The sequence below is a fragment of the Tupaia chinensis genome, unplaced genomic scaffold (genome assembly GCF_000334495.1).
Source record: "Tupaia chinensis unplaced genomic scaffold, TupChi_1.0 Scaffold148607_1, whole genome shotgun sequence".
Classification (NCBI taxonomy): domain Eukaryota; kingdom Metazoa; phylum Chordata; class Mammalia; order Scandentia; family Tupaiidae; genus Tupaia; species Tupaia belangeri.
In genome coordinates, this window is record NW_006208456.1 from 3100027 (window position 1) to 3124416 (window position 24390).

The 24390-nt window shown below is 53.9% G+C and overlaps 2 protein-coding genes across 3 annotated transcripts in view; both read right to left on the reverse strand.

Annotated features, from left to right (window-relative positions):
• Window positions 1–2631, reverse strand: part of RPS6KL1 (ribosomal protein S6 kinase like 1) — an 18793-nt gene extending 16162 nt beyond the window's left edge. Inside the window, exons 1-2 of the mRNA XM_006170552.2 lie at window positions 2563–2631; window positions 987–1270 (exon numbers count right to left, since the gene is read on the reverse strand). Coding sequence (XP_006170614.1) covers window positions 987–1251 — 265 coding nt within the window. The 5' untranslated portion in view covers window positions 1252–1270; window positions 2563–2631. The remainder of the gene's footprint in view (window positions 1–986; window positions 1271–2562) is intronic.
• Window positions 2632–11886: 9255 nt separating this feature from the next.
• Window positions 11887–24390, reverse strand: part of PGF (placental growth factor) — a 14948-nt gene continuing 2444 nt past the window's right edge. Inside the window, exons 3-7 of one of the 2 annotated variants that reach the window (XM_006170553.3) lie at window positions 20735–20931; window positions 19949–20025; window positions 18000–18029; window positions 17833–17895; window positions 11887–12763 (exon numbers count right to left, since the gene is read on the reverse strand). In XM_006170553.3, coding sequence (XP_006170615.1) covers window positions 12736–12763; window positions 17833–17895; window positions 18000–18029; window positions 19949–20025; window positions 20735–20931 — 395 coding nt within the window. In that variant the 3' untranslated portion in view covers window positions 11887–12735. The remainder of the gene's footprint in view (window positions 12764–17832; window positions 17896–17999; window positions 18030–19948; window positions 20026–20734; window positions 20932–24390) is intronic. The other variant, XM_006170554.3, reaches the window with a different exon arrangement.

The following is a 24390-nucleotide window of genomic DNA, read 5'->3' on the forward strand; positions in this document are numbered from 1 at the left end:
CGCCCCCCAAAGAAAAAACCCCCCAAAAAAAAAAAAAAAAAAAAAAAAAAAAGACAGAAGCTTCTAGAGAGTGCTGTTACTTCCATCTCTGGTGCCCAGTGTGAAAGAAGCCAGAGTGAGGATAAGGGTCAGAGGGCACAGAAGTCTCTGGACAAGCTGAAGCCCAGGCTTTGAGGGGTCTCCCCAGCAGGAGGGTAGGAAGGGTGAGTCATGGCCAAACTCCTTTGCCAGCCTGGCCGCCCGGGCCCTCAGGGGTCTCAGACTGGCCTGAGCCCCACTTCGCCCTGCCGGATAGGCCTCCCTCTCACCTCCCGGCCCTTGGTGTTCTCTGCCTGGAACGCCTCCTGGCCCTCAGCTGACCAACACTCCTCCTGATCCTCAGCATTCATGTTAGAGCTCTGACATCTCAAAATGCCCTACGCTGGCCCAGTCTGGCCTCAGTTTCCCTCTTCCCTCTCCTTACTTCCCCCTCACTGCTCTCCCCACCTGGAACTAAAGTTATCCTTCATCAACTCATCAGTCCCCCTCCTCCACTGAACTGCAAGCTCCTGGAGGGCAGGAGTCCCGCCCAGCCCCAGGGACAGCCAGCACAGGTGTCTGAGTACACGGCCTCAGGAGCCCAGACCGCTCAGACCCTAGCTTTGTCATCTGATAGCTGTGGACTTCGGTAAGCTCTTTAACTGCCCATGCCTCAGTTCCCTCATCTGGACAACAGAGCTAGTTCCTGCACTTGGAAGTACACGTGACAACAGACGGGGCCTCTCTAACTGTGAAGCGTGAGTGAGTCAATACAAGGGAAGCCTTCAGTACAGTGCCCGGCCTGTAGGAGTGGCTTCCTGAGCGCTAGCTGTCATTGTCCTTCACAAAGGCCCTGCAGAGCCCCGCACTGGGCCCTGCTCACCCAGAATCGGTGGATGGATGACAGGACCAGCTCTGCACTGGCCCGCCCTGCTCGAGCCCCGCCTCTGCCCAGCCCTGGTCCTCACCATGTACACCGCGGAGCAGCACGTCCACACCATTCTGGTAGTGGTTGAAGGCCGCCTCGTAGTCCTCACTGACATCGCGCTCCAGGGCCAGCCGGATCTGCGTGGCTGCATCCACCAGGTAATCGCGCTTGGTCATGTCGGGTGCCCCTGTAGCCACCCGGTTGCGAATCTGCTCCAGGTACACGCGGGCCTGGGACCGCACTCGCGAGCAGGGCTCAGGCTCCACACAGGGGCTGGGGAAGAACTCGCAGGCCACCAGGCTCATGGTGTCCTGGGGCTGGGACCTGCAGTGAGCAAATGCATGAGGGGGGACACAGCTGGGAGCCACAGCCCTATCTGCACCCTGGTTTCCTCCACTGAATAAAGGGAGACCAATACCCTGGAGGGATCAGAGTCGATGCGCCAGATCCTCCCTGAGTGGCGATGACAGGTTAGTAACCCAGCTCTATCTTTCCTTCCATTCAGTTCAGTTCGACAAGAATTTCTTAAGCATCTACCATGTGCTGAGCACTGCAGAGAGGCTCGCTGAGATCCACAGCTGCCCTCGCAGAGCTGCCTTCCAGAGCAAACCTGGTGTCTACCATACGTCAAATAGGTGGAGGCCACTCTGGGCTCAAAGGTCATTCCTGACACTGTTCCCTCCACCCTGCCTGCTCCTCCCATGGGAATCTCCCTGATCCTCTGGGTTCAGTCCAGTGGCACCTTTTCCCAGGCAGGACAGATGGCCCCTGCTTTGTCTTATGTCTCCTGGTCCAGAGTCAGTACCGCCAGTGAGGTAGGACGGCTCTCCACGCCCACGGCCACCGCCCAGGCAGCAGAGAGCTGGGCCTTAAAGGCTGTTGGCAGATAAAATGACCGAGCGCCATTCGGGATGCAGTTCGATCAGGAGGGGCGGGTGCTCCAGCCCTAGGAAGGGGATGACTCTGCCCTGCTGGCCCTCTCTGAGAAGGCCAGCATGACATGTGGCCTCTGAGGGGCTGGCAGCAGCTCCTCCCTGAGCAATGCATTACACAGACGGCCACAGGGATGAGAGCAGAGGCTGGGCTTAAGAAGCAGGGTGGGAGGCCCCAGAGCTGCTTCTGCCCCTCAGTGCAGCCTGGCCCACCCTTTGCTCTCTAAGGTGCCAATGGGGAGGGACAGGACCTGGAACTCCCACCCCCAGGCTGTGCCAGCCTCTGGACAGAGAAGGAGGAGACAACAGGATGGGTGGTGGGAAGAGGGGAGAATAACCCGCCATCCCCAAACCGGAGAAGTTCAAGCCTGGTCAGGAAGTGGCCAGAAGGTGGAGGGGAGCCACACCCCGCTCAACCAACCCCGGGGGCAGTGTGGGGGGCGTCAAGGCCGGATAGGGCTTGACTGGGTTGCCCGAGTCCGGTGGGCTTCAAGGGCTACCCTGCGGAGCCGGGTCCTGCAGTGCAGAGCCGCAGGGCCAGCGTGGACACAGAAGCCGGCGCAAGCCGCTGGTATACTAGGTGCATCCTCCGGTGGAGAATGGCCGCGAAAGGCCGGCGGGCAATAAAGGAGAGGGCCCCTTGCCTGGGCAGGACGCGGGAAGAAGCGGGTAAACTATACCTACCCGAGCCAGGAGCTCGGTCCGCCAGGCCCGGCGTCTCCCGGCCGCCACCGCCCCTGCACCCCCGCCAGCGGGTAGGGGGGCGAGCGTGCACCGCAGCCGCCTTCCAGCCAGGTGCAGCGCTTTAGCCGCCTGCGGTCCCAGCCATTGGCTGCAGATGAGCTCATCCTCCGCGGTTAGAATAAACCACCAATCATGGCCGAGGCCTTAAACCCGCAAGGTCTACGCTTCAGCGTGCTGAGGCGTGGCTGAGCGGATCCAGGGGTGGAGGTGGGTGGAGGAGGTATATAGTCACCCAGGATAGGGGAGGGACGGCCTCACAAATCTAGGTGGCCGAGTGAGGAGCACACAGGTCTCCTCTAAGACCTTTCTTAATCCTTCCTTCATTTGTTCAGCTGTTTGCGCACTGAGAGTCTACTGTGCATGAGCTGGGTGTTGAGCTGCCGCGCTAGACAGCTCTGCTCATGTCTTCATGGTGTTCACGGTCTAGTGAGAGACTCGGGCACTAGAGAGCTAAATAACGGAAGCCAGCAGGTGGTGTGGTGGTTAAGGCGCTGGACTCCCATATGTCTGACGGCGGCTTGAGCCTGGATCCCACGGCTTGCTTTCTCTCTTTTCCTCTCTGACTCTCTGGTGAATTAAAATATAATAATTAATCAACAAATGAGATAATTCAAAAAATCAGCCTAAGTGTGCAAGAACTGGGTTGAGGGACCAGCAGTTAGCGTAATGGCTATGTCGCTGGACTCCCTTGTAGTCGACTGTGGCTCAAGTCCCGGACCTGGTGGCTTAAACTCATGCTGTGCATGTGTGCGTGCGTGCCCAAGATCCCGAGAGGAGAATGGAGGAGAAGGGATTGTGGCGTGACCATCCCCTCTAGGGGGTGATTTCTAGCTTTCTGTCTCTCTGTCTCTTTCTGTCTGTCTGGTGAGCGCACGTGCCCTATAGCAAAAAAAAAAAAAAAAAAAAAGAACTGGGTTGAAAAAATTGTGGCACATAGTGGTTGAGGTGCTGGACCCCCAGATGTGGTTCGAATCCTGGCAGTTTGAAATTCACACCAGGTATGTGTGAATGTGTACCCAAAATCCCAAGAGGAGAATGAAAGAGAAGAGGTTGCAGTGTGGCCATCTTCCCGGGTTGGGGGTAATTCCTTTCTCTCTCTCTCTCTCTTTCTCTCTTTGGCAAGGTCATGTGCCCTATAGCAAAAATCTCCCTTTTCCCCAAAAAGAAAACTTGTGGCAAATATACACTATGGGGTACTATTTAGCCATAAAGGACAATGAAACCCCGTCATTTGATTTGAAGTGGATGAATGTCAAAGATTTCATTGCTAAGTAACCCAGACTTTGAAAGACAAACACTGTATATCTCTGCTGAATACAGACTGGATGTCTCCTATATAGCAGAAATGGAAAGATTTGAAGATATAGTCGTAGAAAGGATAAGTGTAGATACTAGAGATTGTAAAGGAGGGGAGTGGTGGGAAGGGCAAAAAGAAGAAACATTTACCACATAAAAAATATAAAGTTTTCTATTGAAAGTGATGTATAGGGCCAGCCAAGTGGTATGTTGGTTAAGACAGCTGGATCCCAATTGCCGACTGTAAAGTTTGAATCCTGGACCTGGTGGCTTAAAAAACACACTAGGTTTGTCTGTATGAGTGCCCAAAATCCTGAGAGGAGAGTGGACGAGAGAAGATTGTGACGTGGTTATCCCCTCTGAGGGGGTGATTTCTCATTTTCCCTCGCCCTCTCTGTCTATCCAACAAACATAAACATAAAGCAAAAATAAAACGATGTGTGTGTATGATTTGATTTTAGCATACCACGTGTACTTTAAAAAGTCATATTGTATGCTGTAGAGATGTGCAATGATTGAATATAAATAATAAATCATAAAAATTTAAAAACGGGAAAAAATGAAAAAGGAAATAAAATAATAAATACATTACAATCTCATTTTGGAATCAGAAGTTAAGCTGACGTGGCCGGGTGTCTCCTTCACCTCACCCTTTCTTCCTTATCTTCATCTCTGGTGCTGTTGGTGGGGTCTTTTGACTTAATGGAACATAATAAAATAATGCCAAAGGACATGATCCACTCGATCAAAGGAGAGGTTTATTTGTTTTGTAGATGCTCCACGGGGAGACAGTCACTTTCCCAGGATGGAGCTAGAACCTAGAAGGATGGTAAGAAAGAGGGAGAAGGGGAGGGCAGGGGTTCTAGCCCCAGCTTAAGCCAATTCTGTATTGAAGCCAAATACAATGTATTGCACATTCTCTGGGTTTTAGAAGTAAGGACGGTTCTGGGGGAGGTACTGGAGGAAGATGAAACCACTCACTCTCTGAAATAAGAGGTAGAATTTATTGTTTGCTTGACCAAGGGAGAGCTGTACTTGGAAGGCACAGAGTATGAGCAAAGCAAACAATCCCACCTGGGTTTTGGGGGGGAAGTGCGGAGTTGAGGGATGGGTCAGCTTTCATTGACTGATTTTTGGCTGGTCATTGGAGTGCGGCAGTTGCCAAGTGGGTAATTTCAGAGGCCTGGGGCTTCAAAAGCAGGATAGCTGAATCTACTCGCCATGTAAAGCAGGCTTACCACAGGTTCTAAGAGTTACTTGCTGTTGTCGATGCACACCAGATAGTCTTTTCCTAAGAGGATAGGAATGTTTGGTTCTGAGGGAAAAGGGAAGGGATGGCAGATAACCCTGCACATACAAAAGGGAAAGGTCTTCGTGAAAACAGCTGCTGTGCAGCCTCCACTGCCGGAGTTAATCTCCATCAGCCAGGGCTGGTCTCTAAAGGGTGGCAAAGGCAGCTAGAACCTCCGGGATTTAGGACCAGGGTCCTAACCCCTCCTGCTCCAGGTCTGGTGTGAAGTTTTATTTCCAGCTGATCCAGAAGGACAGCTCCAGGGTACACCCCCAGCTCCTGGCTGGGCCCAATGCACAATGACCTCCTCCTCATAGGCCTGGCCGGGTTACAACCCCAGCACCACAAGTGAACCCTGTGCGGGGCCTCTGATCAGACCCCAGCTCCCGCCCCTCTGTGGCAGCCGTGACCAGCTGTGGCCAGCTGTTAGCCCCCTGACCCTCCCAGAGGCTGGGCTGGAATTTCTCAGGATTGCCTTCTAGCCTGGCTGGCTGGGGAGAAGACTTCACAAGGGCGGAGAGCTTTGAAGGGATAAAGAGTTAAGGAGGGAAGGGGATCACCCTTCCAGTCTGAACCTCAGAGCCCACTCTGTAAACACCCAGGGCTGGGCTGGGCTGTGTGGGCCCAGGAGCTCCTGTTACCGTGTTGGGTGGCCCAGGCTGGGTGGGCGGGGGCAGGGCTTTGGAGGAAAGAGAAGAAGGGACAGACTTGGAGTCTGAAGGTGGCCTACTGTGAGTCAGAACAGGGACAGAGCTTGGAGTGACCTCCCGGTGGATCCAATTCTCCAGAGTGGTTTTGTGAGAGGTCACTTCGCTGGCTGCACCCTGCCACCCACCTAGTGACACTCTCAGTGAGCCCAACTCTGTACAGGAGTCCTCAGCCTCCTCCTCGCCTGTCTGTCCTGCCTGGTGGTTCTGTTACCTCAGGGACAAAAAACACAACACCACATCTTTTTGGCCTGGAGCCTCTGAGGTGGGGCCTCCTCTGCCTCAGTTACAGCCGAGGTCAGGGGAGGAGGAGTGTGCCAGGCTTCCCTCAGGAAAGGGAAGGGTCAGGCTTCCCTAGGAAAACAGCTGTGGTGCTCCGGTGCTGACCGACAGCCATCTCTCCGCCCTGGGGCTCCTCCTGTCACCACCCTGTCTGGAGCCCTGGTTTTCCACCAGGGTTTGCAGAGGGGTCCTCTTTGTGGACCCACCCCCACCCACCCTGCAGATGGTCTGGTCTGCTTCTCACGCTGCCTGCAGACTCAGCGTCCTGTCCTCCACTTCTCCATCAGGGAGGAGGTGAGGGGTGAGGGGCCGATGAGAGCCCAGGCTCCGGGGCCAGACCATCTCAGTCACTTACTGGGAAATTGTAAACTTCTGGCTCAGTTGACTTGCAGGGCTTTGGACAAGCCTAGACCTCCTATTCTTCATTTGTAAATTGAGGAGGTGGAAATGAACTGTTTGTAAATTTTATTTCAGCTTGAATTCCAAACTCTTGTCACTTTCGTATTTTAAAAAATTCAATGCCAGGCCAGTGGTGTTTAAAGGAAGCTGGGTCTCACAAAGCTGATGGTGGTTTGAATCCCAGCCCTGGCAGCTTGAAAACCATGCTGCTGGGCATGTGTGTGTGTGGAGGGAGAGGGAGCATGGGGAGCGGTGGAGGGGTGCAAAATCCTACCAGGATGGAGAAGTGGAGGAAAAGGGATCATAGCATGACCATGCTCTATTGGGGAGTACTTTCTCTCTCCCTCTGTCTCTGTCTCTCTCTGACAAGTGCAGCACTGGCAACTAAATACATTTCAATGCCTCCAGAGGAGAATGGAGAAGGGATCTTGGCGTGGCCACCCCCTTGGGGAGGGGGGTTGCTTCTTGCTGTCTCTTTGTCTCTTTCTCTCCCCAGCAAGTACACACTCCCTATAGCAAAAATCTTTCTCTCTCAAAAAAAAAAAAAAAAAAAAAAAATGTCTCCCACTATCTAACAAAGCCCTCAGTCCCTTGCTGGCAAGAGAGGCCCAGCCTACCCCATCCCCCAGCCCTAACAGTCAGCAAGCTTCTTCTTCTTTTAAAAAGAATTGTATTATTCTTCTTATTTTTTTAAAAAACATTGATGGCTATACATCATTTGGCTTGTAAAGAGAATCTACCCAACAGGAAATACACCTCAGACCAGTCCAGCTGAGAACACTATACACGTTATCATCAACAGGCAATAAACCATGTCTGTCTCTCACAAATGGCCCGCCTCTCCATTTTTCCTCCCTGACTTCCTTCTCTCCCCCCCTCCTTCCACACTGTCTCCAGCATCCGTAATTATTTTCATAGCTTTTATGCCCTTCAATCTTTCTGTCTCTACCATAGAGTCCAGATAGTATAAAGTGGAGATATACAGTATCTTTCTTTCATAGCCCAGCTTGCTTCACTCAGCAATAAATCTTTCAGATTCAACCACTTTCTATCAAATATCAGGGTCTTTTTTTTTTTTTTAGTTTTTTTAATTTAATTTTTTAAATTTCATTTTCTTCCATACATTCAATCACATTATTATTTGTCTTAGAAAATGGATATTTAAACAGATGAACATTTCTCCCTAGTACTGTTGATAAAACTGCGAAGTATCTTCAACAGATAATACCACACCTCTTTGTGCCAAGGGGTCTTGTTTGTGATGGCTCATAGTATTCCATAGAGCAGCATGCTTCTTCACAGTACTTTCAGCCATTGGAGAGCCCTTAGCAGCTATGGGTTTTCTCACCTTTGGGCTTTATCACTGGGTTGCCTCCACCTAGAAGGCTTCCCTGGTCCCTTTCGCATCCCATTTTTTGCCTATTCTTCATGTCACAGTTCAAATGTCACCAACTTCACAAAGTTGTGCCTGAATTCCTCAGATGTAGGTCACCTCGGATTTCTCTAGTAGCACTTCATCCACATTTGCTTAAGTTTGCTTAAGTGACTCTCTTTCCTCCCATTATAATCATCTGTGTTTGTCTGGCTTCTTCAACTAACTTTTTAAAGTTAATTTTATTCATGATAGATAGTACATGTGAGAGAGAGGTAGAGAGAGAGGAAACTTCTAGAGGGTCTCGTCATACAGGAATCCCCTTCCCCCAGGCTTGTCAGGATTTTGGGGCATGTTCCAGGTCAACTAGAGATCTGAACCCACAGTTGGCCATGTGGCTACTGACATTGCAGTTGAGCCGGTCCGGACCCCTGTTGACTATATGGCGTTTGCTATAGGGGGCATGTGCTTGCCAGAGATGGGGGGATGGGAAGAGGTTGAGAAATCACCACCCCCGATGAGGGAGGGATGGTCATGCCACAATACCTTTTTCTCCAATCTCCTCTCGTGATTTTGGGCAGACATGCACACACATGTGCCCAGCATGATTCTCAAGCCGCCAGGTCCAAGAATTGAACTGTGCAGTCAGCCATGTGGGATCCAGTGCCGTAACCTCCACACAACCAGCTGGCCCTTCTTTTGACTAATCTCCCGCAGGGGAGATGGCTACTCCACAATCCCTTCTCCTCCACTCTCCTTCTGGGATCTTGGGCATGCATGCACATGTGCGTGGTATGATTTTAAAGCCACTGGCTCTGGGACTTTAACTGCGGTTGGCCACATGGGAGTCCAGCAATGTCCAGCGATGCCCTATGCCATCTGATGCCCCTTCCCTCTCTTTAAGAGAGATTTTACTACAGGGCACATGTGCTCACTGGAGAGACAGAGACACAGAGAGAAAGTGAGACATCATCCCAAGGGGCATGGCTACATCACAGCCCCTTCTTCATTCTCCTCTCAGGATTTTGGGCACACGCACGCATGCCCTCACACCCGGTGTGAGTTTCAAGCCACTAAGTCCAGGACTCAAACTGGTTGGCAATGTGGGAGTCCAGCCCCTTAGCCACTGCGCCGCCTGCTGCCCTTTGACTAACTTTTAAAGATTGAAGACAGTTTCTTATTTATCTCTGTGAAGCCCTAGTGAATTTAGAACTCCGCCGGGCTCAGTCTCTGCCTCGTGCTTTATTGTCTTCTATATTAGGCTCCCCCAAACCCCTCCTTTCAGTCCCCAATTTCCCTCACATCATCAGAGGCTCCACAGCAAAACCATTATGTGGGATTCAGTGGCTTAACCTCCTCACCGCCTCTGACCCGAGACCTCACTTCTTGAGTGGAAGCGTATCAGAGAGTTCAAGGTCATCTCTAATAGGCCAGAACCACATTCTGTCAAGAAGACATTTTCTGATTAATGTATTTGCTGCGTAACTTGACCATTGAGCCGATGGTAGGGTACAAGCGAACTGATTCTTTCCCCTCCCATCACTGCTTCTAGCTGAACTGTGCTGCATCTCCTTTCCCCGTCCCTCAGCAGCATTATGGGCAGAACTTCTAATGTTTATGTCACTTTAATTTATTGAAGGCCCAGCCTTGTCGTGGTGGTTCATCCAATTTAAGGCTAGTCCCTCCCCCAGGCAGGGCCTGGACTTGGCCCAAGGACTAGGGGGGGTGTCTTCCCTTGACCTCCTCCCCCTTCTTTCACACTGACTGGGAGGGAGAGATTGGGAGAAGGTCTTTCTGCTGGGGCCAGTTCTCTTCTGGCTATGAACGCACCTGGCATGAAAGGCATCCAAAGGTCACCACTTGTCACTGCTCCCTGATGTAGGAGGTCCTTTCCAGCTAAGTCAACCTACACCAGCTACTCCACAAATGCACACCGCACAGCCTGCAGGGCCTCCTCAGCTGGCGGCCTCTCTCTTGGAAGAAGACAGGTGAAGCAATAGGGCATTTACCGTCCGCCGTGTCCACGTGACTCATGGGAAACTCTGGCCTGGTGCTCCAAAAGGTGTCCCCTCTCCCTGTGGCTTTTCAGGTCTGCATTTCCCCAGCCCAATTCAGATAGCATATGAGCTAATCTGAACAGCAAATCCAACTCCAGAGAGGGAGGAGGAGAGGGGCCAGCACCCCAGGACGCTATGACCCTGTCCCCCTGCTTCCTTTCCCCTCCCTGGCCTTCTGCGTATAGAGACTGAGGTGGGGGGAGGGGGCTGGGTGATGTTTGGGTGTTGCAGAATTTCTCCGGCCTAACAACCGAGTCCAGCCCCGAGGTGTCTTCTCTCATGAGTCCAGTCACTGAGTCAAGCAGCAGGAAGACCCCGCACTCTCCTCTCGTACACATTTGCGGCTGTCTGGGGCCATCTGTGTTCTGTCCCCCACCCCATCGTTGGTGCTTACAAGTGATGGAGGTGGGGCCTCACAGAGTATGGTCAGAGGAACCAGATGTTCCTTTCCTAAGCTCCTCTGTGAGCCCCTGGCTGTGGGTGTGGACTTCTGCTCTGGCCTCTGGCAGCTCCCCTGGTTCTGTCTCTCCATGGGCTCGTGTCTTCAGTGAGGAGACTGACCTCCACGTGGGTCACCTCACGAAGCTGCAAGCCTTAGAGATGCTACAGGACTGGGTTGGGGTTCTCAGACCGAGATTGAAACCCGGCCAAGGGGAAGGGTGCGCTTCTCAGCTTTCAGTGGGTCAAAGGCCACTGCTCAGAACAGCTGCAGGCAAATCGTGAGAAGCAGGAGAGAAAGCGTGGCTTCTGCAGGACGCGTCCCCCGGGGCTGACCCACGCCCTCTCTGTGATCACCAGCCAGAAGTACATGCTGGCCAGAGCGTCCTCCAGGGGCCCAGGCCTCAGTGAACCAACTGCCAAGGAGCTGCCTCAGCAAGGTACCCCACTTGGCTGGACACCCTCCAATGCCCAGGCAGACCCCCTGGTCCCTGAGGGCTTTTCCTGAGCAGCCCCATATAAGCAAGTGGAGCTGGGTAGAGAATGGGGAACCCTCTTTTCCCCAGGATACATGTCATAAAAAGACATGCATGCACCTTGCAGGTCAGAAGTAGACTAGAGTCGGACAGTAAGTGGCTTGGGCAAAAATATAAATGAGAAGAATGTCATGTCAAGGTGTTAAGGAGGAAGGCAGAGGGAGCTGGAAGTAAAAGGAAGAAAACTGGTCAGTGGCTGGTGGGGGGCAGGCTAGAGACGTGGCGGTCAGACCCCCAGATCCCAGGCCAGGATGTCTCCTCTGTGGGCCTCACCCAGGGTCAGAGGGCTGGGTCGCGGGCTAGCTGTGGGGCAGGCCCGGGGGAGGAGAAAGGGTCTGTGCTCTTGAACTTGATGGTGTTCAGAGGTAGCTAGGGTGGCCAGGCCTCTCTGGGCTTTGGGGCCAAGACCCCATCGTGGGAACGGTGTTAGGGGAGGGGGTGGGCCCAGGTGCTGCAGGAGGTCTGAGTAGGCCCAAGGTGGCCTTGGAGTAGCCTGTGTGGTAACAGCCATTCTCGATCCTCCAGGCCAGTGGGACTAAGCCTGGGTCCCCCTAGAACAGGTCAAAACCAGAGAGGCCAGGTCTCTAAGCCTCCAGGCTAGCGATAGAGACCCAGTGTCACTTGGTGAATTAGAGACCAAGACTGGGCCCCAGACTCCCATGTCAGTGCCCTTTTCAGCTCCATGGAACTGTTTCCTCAGAGGCCGGTGGGAATCTAGCACATCACTAGGAACCGTGGCCTGCTCTTATAGGCCGAGCAGTTTGTTACGATGAGAAACCTGAGGCTCTGAGGAGGCGTGGTGCTCTTCCCAGGACCGCATCACCCCCTTATCTGGCCCGCTTCGGTTTTCTGCTGTGCCCCCTGTTCCGACAGACAGAGCACTGGATAAGCTCTTTCCAGACTAGAGTACTTTATTCAAGAGGATCTGGCTTGGCAGTCAGATGCCCCTGCAGGGGCAGTCCTTGGGGAATCTGCTCCCCTTTATCAGAGCCATCAGGCTAGGACACACAGGGTCCTTCCCGGTGACTTCATCACATCTGGCTGGGCTGCTTCGTCTTTAGCCCAGGGCTCGCTCTTACCGGCTCCTGATAGGGGCCAGGATGGTGGTGTCTTGGCTGGAAGAAACAGTCCCAGCACAAGCAGATGGCAAAATGTGAGGTGAGACAACAGGGGCCCAGGAAGGGCAAAGCCCCCGGGCAACCGCTGTACTCCAGAGCTGGTCTGAATTCCAGGGTGAGACGCTGCTTCCAGGAAGAGGGGGAGGTGGCCAGATCCCCTCCACCTGCTGCCTGCTGTCCCACCCACCCAGGGCCACGGCCACCAGTGTAGGCTCCTGTACCCCTACCTTGGCCAAGAGCTCCCAGCAAGGGCTGCTTGTCTGTGCAGAGCCCAAGGCCCAGGAACAGGTGGTGGGTCCCCCTCTTCCCCTCTTCAGTACTCTGTAGACCCCAGGGGAATCTGGGGCTTGTCTGGTTTCCCTTTGCAAGGCCACAAGTCCTGCTTCTTCCCAAGTTGAGGCTCCATGGGTCTGTGGCTGGCTTCTTTCTCTTGCTTCAGTTTAAGGCACTGAATTCCTGAGGGCCTGTCCCTCCCTGCCCCTCGTCTCGGAGGGAGCACGTCCTTCAGCAGGGGTAGAGCTGGCTAATAAATAGAGGGCAGGAACCGGCAGGGAGGTAACTGTGAGCGCGACGGTAATAAATACACGGCTGGGCGCGGGGTCTCCTCCAAGGGCTGGTTACCTCCGGGGAGCAGCATCGTCGCACCTGCCGAGACCAAACACAGGTGGGGGCGAGAGGTCAGCACACTGTGGAGGGCGGGGTCCCCTCCTATGGGGGGGCAGACCCAGAAGGGAAGCTTGGACAGGGAGTGTGGGGAGGACGCAGCACTCCTGGGTCCCTGCCTGACCAAGTCAACCAGAGCTACAAGCTGCCCTCCACAAAGCTCTTACCCGGGTGCCAGCCCTGTACTAGGCATTGTCTCGTTTCTCTGTCTTGTTTCCCCATGCTACCACCGATGAGAAAACTGAGGCCCAGAGAGGTAAAGAAACTTGCTCAAGGTCACACAGCTAGTCAGAGAGTCACATGTGAACGGTCCTGCTACATGCGCTAACGCCTCTAGTTACCCTAAGCCAGCGGTCTTCTCACAGGGAAGCTAGGATGTACGTGTGCACGGATCTAGATGAAGACTGAGGATGGATGTTTTTTTAAAAATAAATTTTCAGGCCTAGCAGGTGGTACAGAGGTTGGGGCAGCTGGATCCCACATTGGCCAACTGTGCAGTTTGAGTCCTGGATCCGGCAGCTTGAAAATCAAGCTGAGCACGTGTGCATGCATGCCCAAAATCCCAAGAGGAGAATGGAGGAGAAGGGATTGCAGTGTGGTCATCCTTCCTGTGGTGGTGGGGGTGGAGAGTGCTTTCTTACTTTCTCTCTTTTTTCTCTCTCTGTATCTCTTGTAAAAACTGAAGAAAAAAAAAAAATTCAGAGCCAGGAGGTGGCATGGATGTAAAAAGGCTGGAACCCACACGGCCAACAGCTCAGTTTGAGTCCTGAATCCATTGGCCTGAAAAACTTGCCAGGCACACGTGTGTGTGTGTGTGTGTGTGTGTACCCAAAATCCCCAGAGGAGAATGGAAGAGAAGGGATTTCAGCATCCCATTGCCCCTGCGGGGCTTGTTCATCCCCTCCTTGTCTCTCTCTGCAGAGTGCATGTGCCCTATAGCAAACTAATAAATAAATAAACAAAAGTTGAAAAAAGTCCCTTTTCATCCCCATATGCACTGCCTTAAACTTGTCTGAGTGAGACAGGGTCTGAGGTCTGCTTTTCCATCCACGCTGCCCTTCTGCCTTTAGAAAGGAGGGAGCGCACACTGTCCATTCCAAGTCCTGTTAAGTGCTTTGCCACAAGTTGAAGTATTCCGGGGGCACGGAACAAAAGCCAGTTTGAGATACGGGTGTGTGTTGACAGAGAACCCATGGCCGATGACTGGGTAACCAAGCTTTTTACAAATCCATAGGGTTCCAAGTCTTTCAAAAAAGTTGACAAGTAGGGCCAGCAGGTGGTGTAGTGGTTAAGGTGCTAGTCTCCCATGTAGCCTACAGCAGTTTGAGTCCCGGACCTGGTGACTCGAAACTCATGCCAGGCATGTCTGCATGTGTGCCCAGAATCCCAAGAGGAGAATGGAGAAGGGATTGTGGCGTGGCCATCTCCCACAGCGGGTGATTTCTTGCTTTCTGTCTCTCTGTGTCTCTCTGTCTCTCCAGTGAGCACATGCACCCTATAGCAAAAACCTCTCAAAAAATAAAATTGAAAACAATGTAACTGAATTGTGAGCCCAGATGTCATCAGAAGTCATTGTTAACAGGTCACCTTGAGGTTTTGGGGAAGAGTCCAGTAATTGATGGCATCCAGCCTCACTTACTTATTTATGTACCAGCTATGGAATTCATGCTGAATCCTGCCTGGGTCTGCCAGGAAGGCAGTTCATTTAATGGATTCGTCTGCTAACTGAAAAGAAGTAGCTGCATCCCTTGCATTAAGATGTATCCCAATAAGATTTATTACACTTTTATGTTTAATATTTATTAAAATATAATGTACTTGTGTTGCTTTGACCAAATGGTATAACTAATAATTATTTTGATAATTTATTCCAGGGGAAAATTTAATTTAGTGTGATGCTCACAGGAAGTTTAAAATAATTGAAACTCATGCTACTTTCATGGCAGATACATGGGGCCAGGGGTCAGTCTTCATGGGCCATGCATATTACGGAAAAATTAACCATGGATTGCAAAATTTTGTGCACCCAAATCAACTTGTAGTCTAAGTCCATTTCCATGAACTTTTTGCAGTTGTCTTACATCTCTAATATGCCAAGAATTATATTCTTTTTTTTTTTTTTGGGGGGGGGAGAGGTTTTTGCTATAGGGTGTGTGCGCTTGCCAGCCAGACAGAGAGAGACAGAGAGATAGAAAGCAAGAAATCACCCCCAGAGGGGATGGCCACGCTGCAATCCCTTCTCCTCCATTCTCCCCTTGGGATCTTGGGCACGCATGCACACGCGCCCAGCGTGAGTTTAAGCCCCCGGGTCCGGGACTCAAACCGCAGTCAACTATGTGGGAGTCCAGCAACATAGCCATTATGCTAACTGCTGGTCCCCCAGGAATTATATCCTTTATAACTACTATTTATAATTACGATGAAAAAATATTAACATTAGATGGTGGCACATTAAACATTAACATTAAAATCTGACACTCTGTGTGGCTGACCCACATGGGAGGGCTCCGGATTCGTGTCCAGAGGCCTCCCTGAGAACACTGGGTATACATGTACCCATGATCCAGGGCTGGCTAGAGCTGCATTGGGGGTGCTGTCTCTGTCTCTCTCACTCATGAAAGGAAAACATAAACTTTAAAAAGCTTATTTTTTAAAGGAACTTTAAAAAATTATTTATCTTTGTTTATTTTAATTTTACCAGTGAGGGACAAGTGAAAGAGAGAGAGAGAGAGAGAGAAAGTGAGGAAGCAAGCCACCAGGTCCAGGACTGTGGTTGCCCATGTGGGAGTCCAGTGCCCTTAACCACCACACCACCTGCTGGCCCCAAAAGTTTAACGGCAATTTAAAAATGTGCAAGGGGGCCAGTAGATGGCATAGTGGTTATGTTGTTGGACTCCCACGTGGCTGACTGTGGTTTGAGTCCTGGACCCGGTGGCTTAAAAAAAATCACACCAGGGGACCAGCAGTTAGCGTAATGGCTATGACACTAGACTCCCATGTAGTTGACCATAGTTCGAGTCCTGGTCCCAGTGGCTTAAACTCACACCGGACGTGTGTGCGTGCGTGCCCAAGATCCCAAGAGGAGAATGGAGAAGGGATTGTGGTGTGGCCATTCCTCTGGAGGGCGATTTCTTGCTTTCTGTCTCTCTGTCTCTCTCTGTCTTTCTGGTGAGCACACCCGCTCTATAGCGCTTTCTTGGTGAGAGCGCCGGCTCTATAGCAAAAGCCTCTCCAAAAAAACAACAAAAAAAATCACAGTGTGTGTGCCCATGATCAGGGGGTGGGGGCTTGGAGATGGGATTGTGGCGTGGCCATCCCCCCGGGGCGTGATTTCTCACTTTCCCTCTCACTGTCTCTGTCTCTTTCTCTTGGATGAGTGTGAGTACATGTGCCCTAATGCAAAAACCTCTAAAATAAATAAATACAAATGTGTGAGGGAGCAAAGGGACTTTGAAATTCTTTCCGAAATTCCCTAATGTAACATTTGAAGACTCCAGCCCTCAGAATGGAGTGACGGGACACTTTCTATCTGAGGCTGCCCAGCTGGTGCTGCAGCCCTGAACTGACTTCCTCGCCAGCTTCTTCCCCAAATCGCTTAGCAGGTCCAGGGGAGAGACTGGGAGGACTGCAGCCTTGAGGGGATGGAGCAGGGCTCTGAAATCTCTGCTCACAGGGAGCAGACGTGTGGGGTCATTCCCCGGGTCAGCTCCACTGCCATAGTAAGGAAAGATCTGGAATGTCAGAGCCTAAGGAGACTTGGGCCCTGGAGGAGACCCACGGTGTGACTGATTTACTGTACATGTGGACAAATTTATTTTATTTATTTAGTTAGGTTTTTTTTTTTTTTTTGGCTATAGGGCATGTACACTCTCTAGAGAGAGAGAGGGAAAGTGAGAAATTACCCCTAGGGGATACGACCACGTCACGACCTTCTCCTCCATCCTCCTCTTGGCATTTTGGGCACGCATGCACATATGCCCTACGTGTTTTCTTTTCTTTCTTTCTTTCTTTTTTTTTTAGAGAGGTTTTTGCTATAGGGTGTGTGCACTCGTCGGAGAAACAGAGAGACACAGAGAGGCAGGAAATGAAAAATCAGCCCCTAGGGAAGATGGCCACTCTTGGAATTTTGGGCACACATGTGCAAGCACCTGGTTTGAGTTTTAAGTCACCGTGTCTGGGACTCAAACTGTGGTCAACTACATGGGAGTCCAGTGGCATAATCATGCCATCTGCTTGTCCCAACCCTGCCTGTTTTCCACCTGCCTCCATGGTCACGCTTCAATCCCTTTTCCTCCATCTCTCCCACCTTTCAGGATTTGGGGGACACATGTGCATGCACCTGGTGTGTTTCTGAAGCTGCAGGATCCAGGACTTGAACCTTATGCTGGCCACTTGGGAATCCAGCCACCTTAACCACCATACCATCATCTAGCCTGCTCTTGACAGAGTCCAATTTTCCCTCTTTAATCCTCCTCTTCCAGCCATACTCCGGCCTGACGTTCCCCCTGCTTTCCCCAGGTATGAAACCAAGGTGGGCAGGTAACAGCGAGAGGCAAGGCGAAGAAGCAGCAAGGGGACCCCCCAGGAGGAACTCTGGCTAGGGAGCCTCTGGTGGTTGGTGGGGGAGGGCTGCATATTCCCTGGCTACTAGGAAGCAGCCCTACGTCACTTCTTGGCTGTCAGTTTCTGTCCCTACAACGTCAGCACTATAAGCACAGGAGTCTTGTTTTTTGGTTCATTGACGTACCTGGCGCACAGTAAGTGCTGGGTAAATGTTTGTAGAATGAATGAATGCTTGACGGACTCCCTGCCCCCTCTTTCTAGGCAGAGAAAAATTAGGCTCAAAAGGCGAGACGATTTGTTCCAGGCTTTATGAGACTTAGGGCTAAGCCTGGACAAGAATCGCGGTCCCCTGATGCTTCCTGTCCTGGGCGCCAAGACTGCCCTGCACCTTGCCTTTCCCAGCCGACCACTAACCCCTGCTGGCAGGGCGGGGCGGGGCTCCCATGGGCCCAGCCCCCTTGCCATCCCTGGGCCCCCCTCGCACTCACAGGTGGCAGTCTGTGGGTCTCTGCTTCTCTCTCTTCCTCTTCCCCCTGCCCTTGGGTCTCCTCCTGCAATAAGCCAAAAGCGTCAGGACAGGGTGCTTGGGGACCTCCATGCTAGGACAGGGGTTGGCAGGCCTGAGACGAGCCCCCAGCCCAGCCAGGCCACTTACCTTTCTGGCTTCATCTTCTCCCGCAGGGGCCTGAGGAAACAGAGAGAGACGGGGCAGAGGAGAATCAGTTAAGTGGGGCTCTCCATCACCCCCTCACCTGCCCTCAGACATCCCCAACTCCCGTCCTGCAGTTGACCATCGACCACTAGGGGGCAGTGTGAGGCTGGCGAGGGAGCGATGGCCAGAGGCCTCTGAGCTTGGCTTCTCACACCAGGCTCCAGCGACCCTTCCAGAAGTACAGTCCCCAGGGCCCTTCTGCCCTTCCACATTCCTCAGGCTATGGGCTTCAACTCCTGGGTCTTCCGAGTCCATTTCTGCTGCCCACTTTCTCGGTCACTTTCTTCCCTTCCTTCCACAGGGCATTCTGGGAGTTTCCTCAAAGACAGTGATGGGCAAGAGGATGGGAATGGCTGCTGCCAGCTAAGGTTGCCCCCATCAGGGAACAAGGCCCTGGCCGCATCCTGGCAAGGGCAGGGGGGGAGGAGAAGCGCTCTGCCTCCCCAGGCCATGGCTGTTGGCTCGGTAGTGAGAAGAAAGGTGTCCCTGCCACCCAGCCTAGTGGAAGGGCACAAGGTCTCAGTCCTCCCCAGGAACAGTAGTAGGCTGGCTCCTTCCTTGGGGGGCCAGGCAGAGTACAGGAGCCTCTTGGGGCTGCCTGGTCATAGCTCTCCATATTGTGCAAATCAGAGACACTCCTGGAACTCAGACTCCTCGAATCTGCTTGACCCAAAAGGGTGACCGTGAGGGCAAAGGCGATGCAGAAAGTGCAAGGTCGCCGTCCAGCACCGTGCCCAGGAGGATTCATTCAGCGCAGAGCTCTGACTGGCAGGGCCCCGACACTCGCAGAGTGAAGAGGGCCTGGAGCTTGGGCTCAGGTCTGAAAGGGGCAGCCAGAGCCCTAGCCCCTGGCTACTGGAGAACATGGTAGTAGCCATGAGAGGAGGCATGGGGAAGAGCAGGCTGAGGGGTGGGACAGGCCAGAGCCCACACCCCTCGTCCCACATTTGCCCACTGTGACAAAGCACGTAACCGTAAGGAGCATTGGTTCCCTCATCCCTGCCATGGGGGTGACGGTGGTGCCTACTCCCTAGTGTGGTTCCGAGCCCTTGCGCATCTCGCTCACTGCTGTATCCCACCTGGCCAAGGCAGTGCCTGGCATACAGTAGGCACTCAATAGGTGCAGGCAATACATTGGAAGATGGGTTCCTGTGCTTGGCCTGGGGCTTGGCACAGCAGGTGCACAGCTCTTGGGGGCCTTCCTGCTTCTCCCAGTCCAGGCTCGGGCTCTGGACCTCGAGGTTGATGCCTCCATGGCCCAGTAGCATCAGGAGCAACATCTTGGCCTCTCTCCTCTCTGGACCTGGTTGGCAGTGCCAGGCCTCCTGCTGCACATGTTCTGGGCATAAGCAGCAAGGCCATTGCAGGCTGGAAGAGGGCAGGGTGGCAGAGGACTACAGCTTTAAGGGTCCTGCAGTGGCTTTTTCTGCTCTCCCTTTCCTCCTACCAGGGCTTGTCCTGCGTTTGCTTCTCAGCCCAGATTGCCCTTCCCATGGGCGTGCAGAGTGGCCCAGAACCAAATCCAGATGTGCAATGTTTTGGCCTCTACGAACCTTTTCCAGGGGCCTGTAGCAGCTGCTGCTCATCTGGAGCAGGGGATGACATGCGCTGAGCCCCTGCTCCTCTGGGAGGGACCCTGGACTCCCTTTTCCCTGTGGCATCTGTGCAGCTGTACTCCAGCTGCTGGGTTCAGCTTCCCCGGGCAAAGCTGGCTAGTGGGTACAAAATGAACAGCAGCTGCCCCCGAGTCCTGGTTTTCCTGGCCTTCCTCAGCCTGGAAGGACGTGCAGCCTGCAGCAGGGCTGGGCATCAGCAGCCCCCACTCGCAGACTCATCTTTGCTGAGGCCACCAAGTGCATGGTGCCTGTCCCTGCTCCCACCCAAGGACCCACCTGCACTCGCAGCGCACGTGCTGAGAGAACGTCAGCTCCACGTAGGAGGGCCGGTCTCCGGAGCGGATCTTCAGGAGCTGTGGGAAGGAGGTGGACACCTGGGTTGGGGGTGGCCTGTGGGCACTCACTCTGCTCTTTCCTTGGGAGGAGAGCCAGCCTTCCTTTTCCCACCAGCCTCTGGACTATCTGCCCTCTTCTGCTGGGAGCAAGGGGCGAACAGCTCTCCCACCTGCATGGGCATTGCAGAAGGTGCCTGTCTCTCCTCCCCAGGGCCACCGCCATGGCAGTGGTGTAGGCTGGGGCCCATGTTCTGGAGTCAGAGAGGCTGCGTTCAAATGCCAGCTCTACACCTGCTGAGCAAGTGCAATGACATGTCTAAACCTCAAATTCCTCATCTGGGAAATGGGGTGACTCCTGAGTCAAAGGACTAAATGAGATAGTGTTTGGAGCAGCCCTGGAAGGCTGAGATCACTCGGTGAGTGCTCAGTAAATCAGTGAGCATGCGTGTGCCTGCAGAGGTCAGGGACACCATGCGCTCCTGGTATGAATGAGGACTTCCTTAATATGAGCAGATTCCTTTCCAGCCTTGACTAGATATCCTGAGTCTTGGGGACAGGGCTCAGGGAGGAGCAGCCCCATGCTGGTGGTAAGAGCACTAGCCTGGGAGTCAGGTTCCAGCCCTGGGACTATGGCCTGCCTCCTGCCCTTTTGAGGGTCCCTTCTTGTGCTTGAGGAACAGGGCATGACTATGGGGCTGGCGGGGTGTGAGCAGGATGGCTTCCCTACCTGCATGGTGACGTTGACCGTCTCCACCGGCATGCAGTGCAGGTTCTCATCGCCGCAGCAGCCGGTGCAGCGCAGCAGGGAGACGCAGGATGGGCTGAACATGTGCTCCACCTCGCTGGGGTACTCGGCCACAATGTCCACCAGCCTCTCCAGCACACGGCAGTAGCTGCGGCCCCAAACCTCCTGGAAGGGCACCACTACGAGCAAGAAGACTGGGTCAGGCTGGCAGAGGCCTGGACCTGGCTCCCCAGACCCTATTGCACTTCCCAGGTTATGCAGACACCCCCTCCTCCAGGGAAGCTCCTAGCCCAATCTGAGCTCTCCCGTCTGAACTCCTGATGAGAACCCCCTGTGATCCCCTAGACCCGTAGCTTGTCTGCTGGAGGGAAATCCCAGGGAAATGGAATCTCCGTGTGCTGGGGGTTCTCTGCTGAGTCTTGGCTCGAGCTCAGCTCAAAGTCTTAGCGCACGTGTGCCTCGGTTCCTTGGAGCTCCGTGGAGTGTATCCTGGCAGCTCCCAGGCCCTCTGGGTCTCTCTCAGCCCGACTGGGTGCTTCCTCCATATTGGGGAACTTGCAGAAGCAGTTCTGGTGTCCCACAAGGAGGGTTGGCTTTCCCCTTAGCCCTCTGCTCAAAATCCGTCCCTGGCACCCTCATGTCCTACCCCAGCTCCTCTCCCTGGCCACAGAGCCTGCAGCGATGTGCCTGAGCCCCCCTCTCTGTTCAGCCCACCCAGGATGGGCCAGAGCAGCCTCATATCAGTTCCCAGCCTTGGGCTTTTGTGCTTCGTGGTCCACGCAGGGCCATGTCATTTCTCATTTCTACCCAGATAACCTCCCCCTCTCTCCCCAAGGCCCACCTCCCCGCTGACTCTCCGAACCTTCTCCAGTGATTCCACTAGAGGAGCAGATGTTCCCCCCTCCGGCACAGCTGGGCCCCAGGGGCTTGCTCTGCCTTGTTCCTGGTGGCTCTTATCTCCTTTACAACCAAAGCGAGGCTCTGTCCTCACAGGGGACACCAAGTAAACACAGGGATGGAGGCGCCCGCAGGGAACGGAGGCTGAGTAATTCCGGACAGATTAGATGACAGTTGACTGAGGGTTATCAGGGACATCCCTGGCCCCGGATGTGCTGGTGGTTGTGAATGGGACCTTTTAGGGTTGATCTGGGATCCCTCAAAGATGCTGCTCCTTTAGGGGAAGGCAGGGGCCAGGGACCCACTTCCAGAGCTAGTCCTATTGTGGCTGTGTGACCTTGGGGAGGTCACTTCACCTTCCTGAGCATATCAGTTTCCTCAGCTGGGGAAAAAGAAGGTTGGGAAGAGCTGGTTGACAAGGTTGTCCATGATTCGGAGCACATGGCTCAGCCTTGAGACCGAGGGCAGAGCTGGGGTCGTCCTGCTCCACAGCAGACGGTTGCTCTCAGTCAGTGTGGGGAGGACAGGGGGACGTGGTCAGCTGGGAGCCTGCAGCCTCTGCCCCAGAGCAATGGCATCTCCTGGCAGACCCTCACCTCCTTCCAGGGCCCTTCCTAGGAGGCAGAGGGGCCAAAGTCCGTCCCATTGGGCATATGGGGATGTGAGTCTCGGGTAATCTCAGCAGAAAAATAAGCTTCAGTCTTAGTGGAGGCCACAGGAAAGACTATGAACTGCTGGAAAATACGGCGAAGCAGAGAGTGTCCACCCACGTGGAGCTGGCCAGGCAGCCACAGGCAATATAGTGTCTTATCTGGGCGCCTGCCACTCCATTCTGCCCTGCTCTGCTTAGGGGGTGCTGGGCTGGGCAGGGGGCTGGGCAGGGAGTGTAGAGACCTCCCCTGCTTCTATCTCCCCAGGCCACCGGACCCTCCCCCTGGGAGGGGAGTTAAGTGGAAAACAAGGCCCCTCTCTCTCCCAGAGGCAGCCCTGACACCCAGGGAAGCCTGCCTTTGCAATAGGGGGTCAGAGAGCACCTCCTTATCACCAGCTCCATGAGCTGTGTGTTTAGTCTGAAGCTTCATGAGAGCTACGTGACTCCGAACTTTTCATCTCCATCTTGGAAAACACAAAAAACAGCAGAGGAATAACCAGCCACCAAAGCATCACAAAAGACGGGGGCCTGCCCTGGGACCGGCCACCAGGGAGGCTCCCAGGTCCTTCCTACCCTGCAAACAGACCCCCACCCAACTAGGCTGTCGGGTCACAGCCAGGTTTAGTAGAGCCAAAGGGATTTCCTTTCCTCACTCCCCAGCCTAGCTCTGTCAACAGGACTCAGGCTCCTGGGTCCTGAAATCCTTACAGTTGTCACTTTCCAGGTCACATGGCAGACTGTGTCAGGGGAGGCCTGAGAAGCAGGGGGCTGGGGCCTGGTTTACCTGGGGCCACCAGAAAGGAGGGCGATTCATCCTTAGGGGCCCCTGCCTGGGTGCGTGGGAGAAACAAAGGGGGCTGGTGAGGGGCCCAGATGAGGGCTGAGGGAGCGCGGATGTGGGCTGCGCCCTTCAGGAAAGATCCCACTCAGCTGTTGGGGGTGGGGGGAACACTTCCGCTGGCCCTAGACCTGCTCCAGTGGGTGGGGGCAGGGAGGGGAGCAGAATGGGAGGCCAAGGCCCAGACAGGCGCCTGGCCAGGGCTAAGCCATCCCCCAAGGCTGCTCCTGGGCCATGAGTGGGCTCTCAGCCCTCTTGCCGCCCCACAGGTGAGCCACCCCTCTGGCCCTGGCTGCACCCACCCACAGTGGAGCCGACCCAGGAGGGCGAATGTGGGACCCTGAGAGCAGCTTCTGGGGAGGCTGCTGGGGAGAAGCCACAGGGTTGAGCCTGGGAGATGTCCTCTCCATGGTCCCTGGCAGGGCACGCAGCCAGGGACACCCTCCTTGTGCCTGCTCTGAGAGGCCTGGCACTGAGCACTCCAGTTCTGCCCGGTACAGGGAGGGGGCCTCTCTGACAGACTCACAGACTCTTCATCTGCAAAATGCGGGCAGTAGAATGCCTTCCAGTTCACAGCCTCGGGTCAGGACAGAATGAGAGGAAATGCCCACCGCCATTACCACGCCGGTGATAGCAAAAGTCAGTGTCCATAGCTGGGCCTTGCTCTCAGGGGAGGGGATGGCATTTGGGGATTTTGCAAACTGGGGTCCCAAACTCAGCATCCATCCCCACCACGGCAGTGTCCCTGATGGAGGACGAAGGCAAGTGAGCTGACGTAATGATCTATCTCCCCCGCCTCCTTACCCAGGCTCCCAGGGGATATATACCCGTGTCCCCTCAATGGAGCCAGAGTCTCCCTCGATTTTGGAAAAAGAACGCGCCTTAGGTAGGTAGTTCAATGCTCCCATTTCACGGAAGAGAAAGCTGAGGCTTGGACACTGTAACTGTTGCCTCGACTACACTAAAAGCATCCAAAAGGGCAATGCATGGAGGTGGGTGATGGGTCGCTCCCCAAATCCCTGAGAGGGCACAGCAACGGGGCGTCAATGAAGTCAGGACAGCCACCTCATCTACCTAGTCAGTAGCCAAAGGGTTTGAGCCTCAGGCGTCAGAGCACGGCTAGGCTTGGGACAGGTCTGGGAGAAGCTGGCTGCCTGGCAGGGAGGCGGGGGTGGACAGGCAGGCAGGCCAGTAGGGTGTTGCCAGCTTGCAGACAGCTATCACCCGTGTGTGTGTGTGTGTATGCACGTC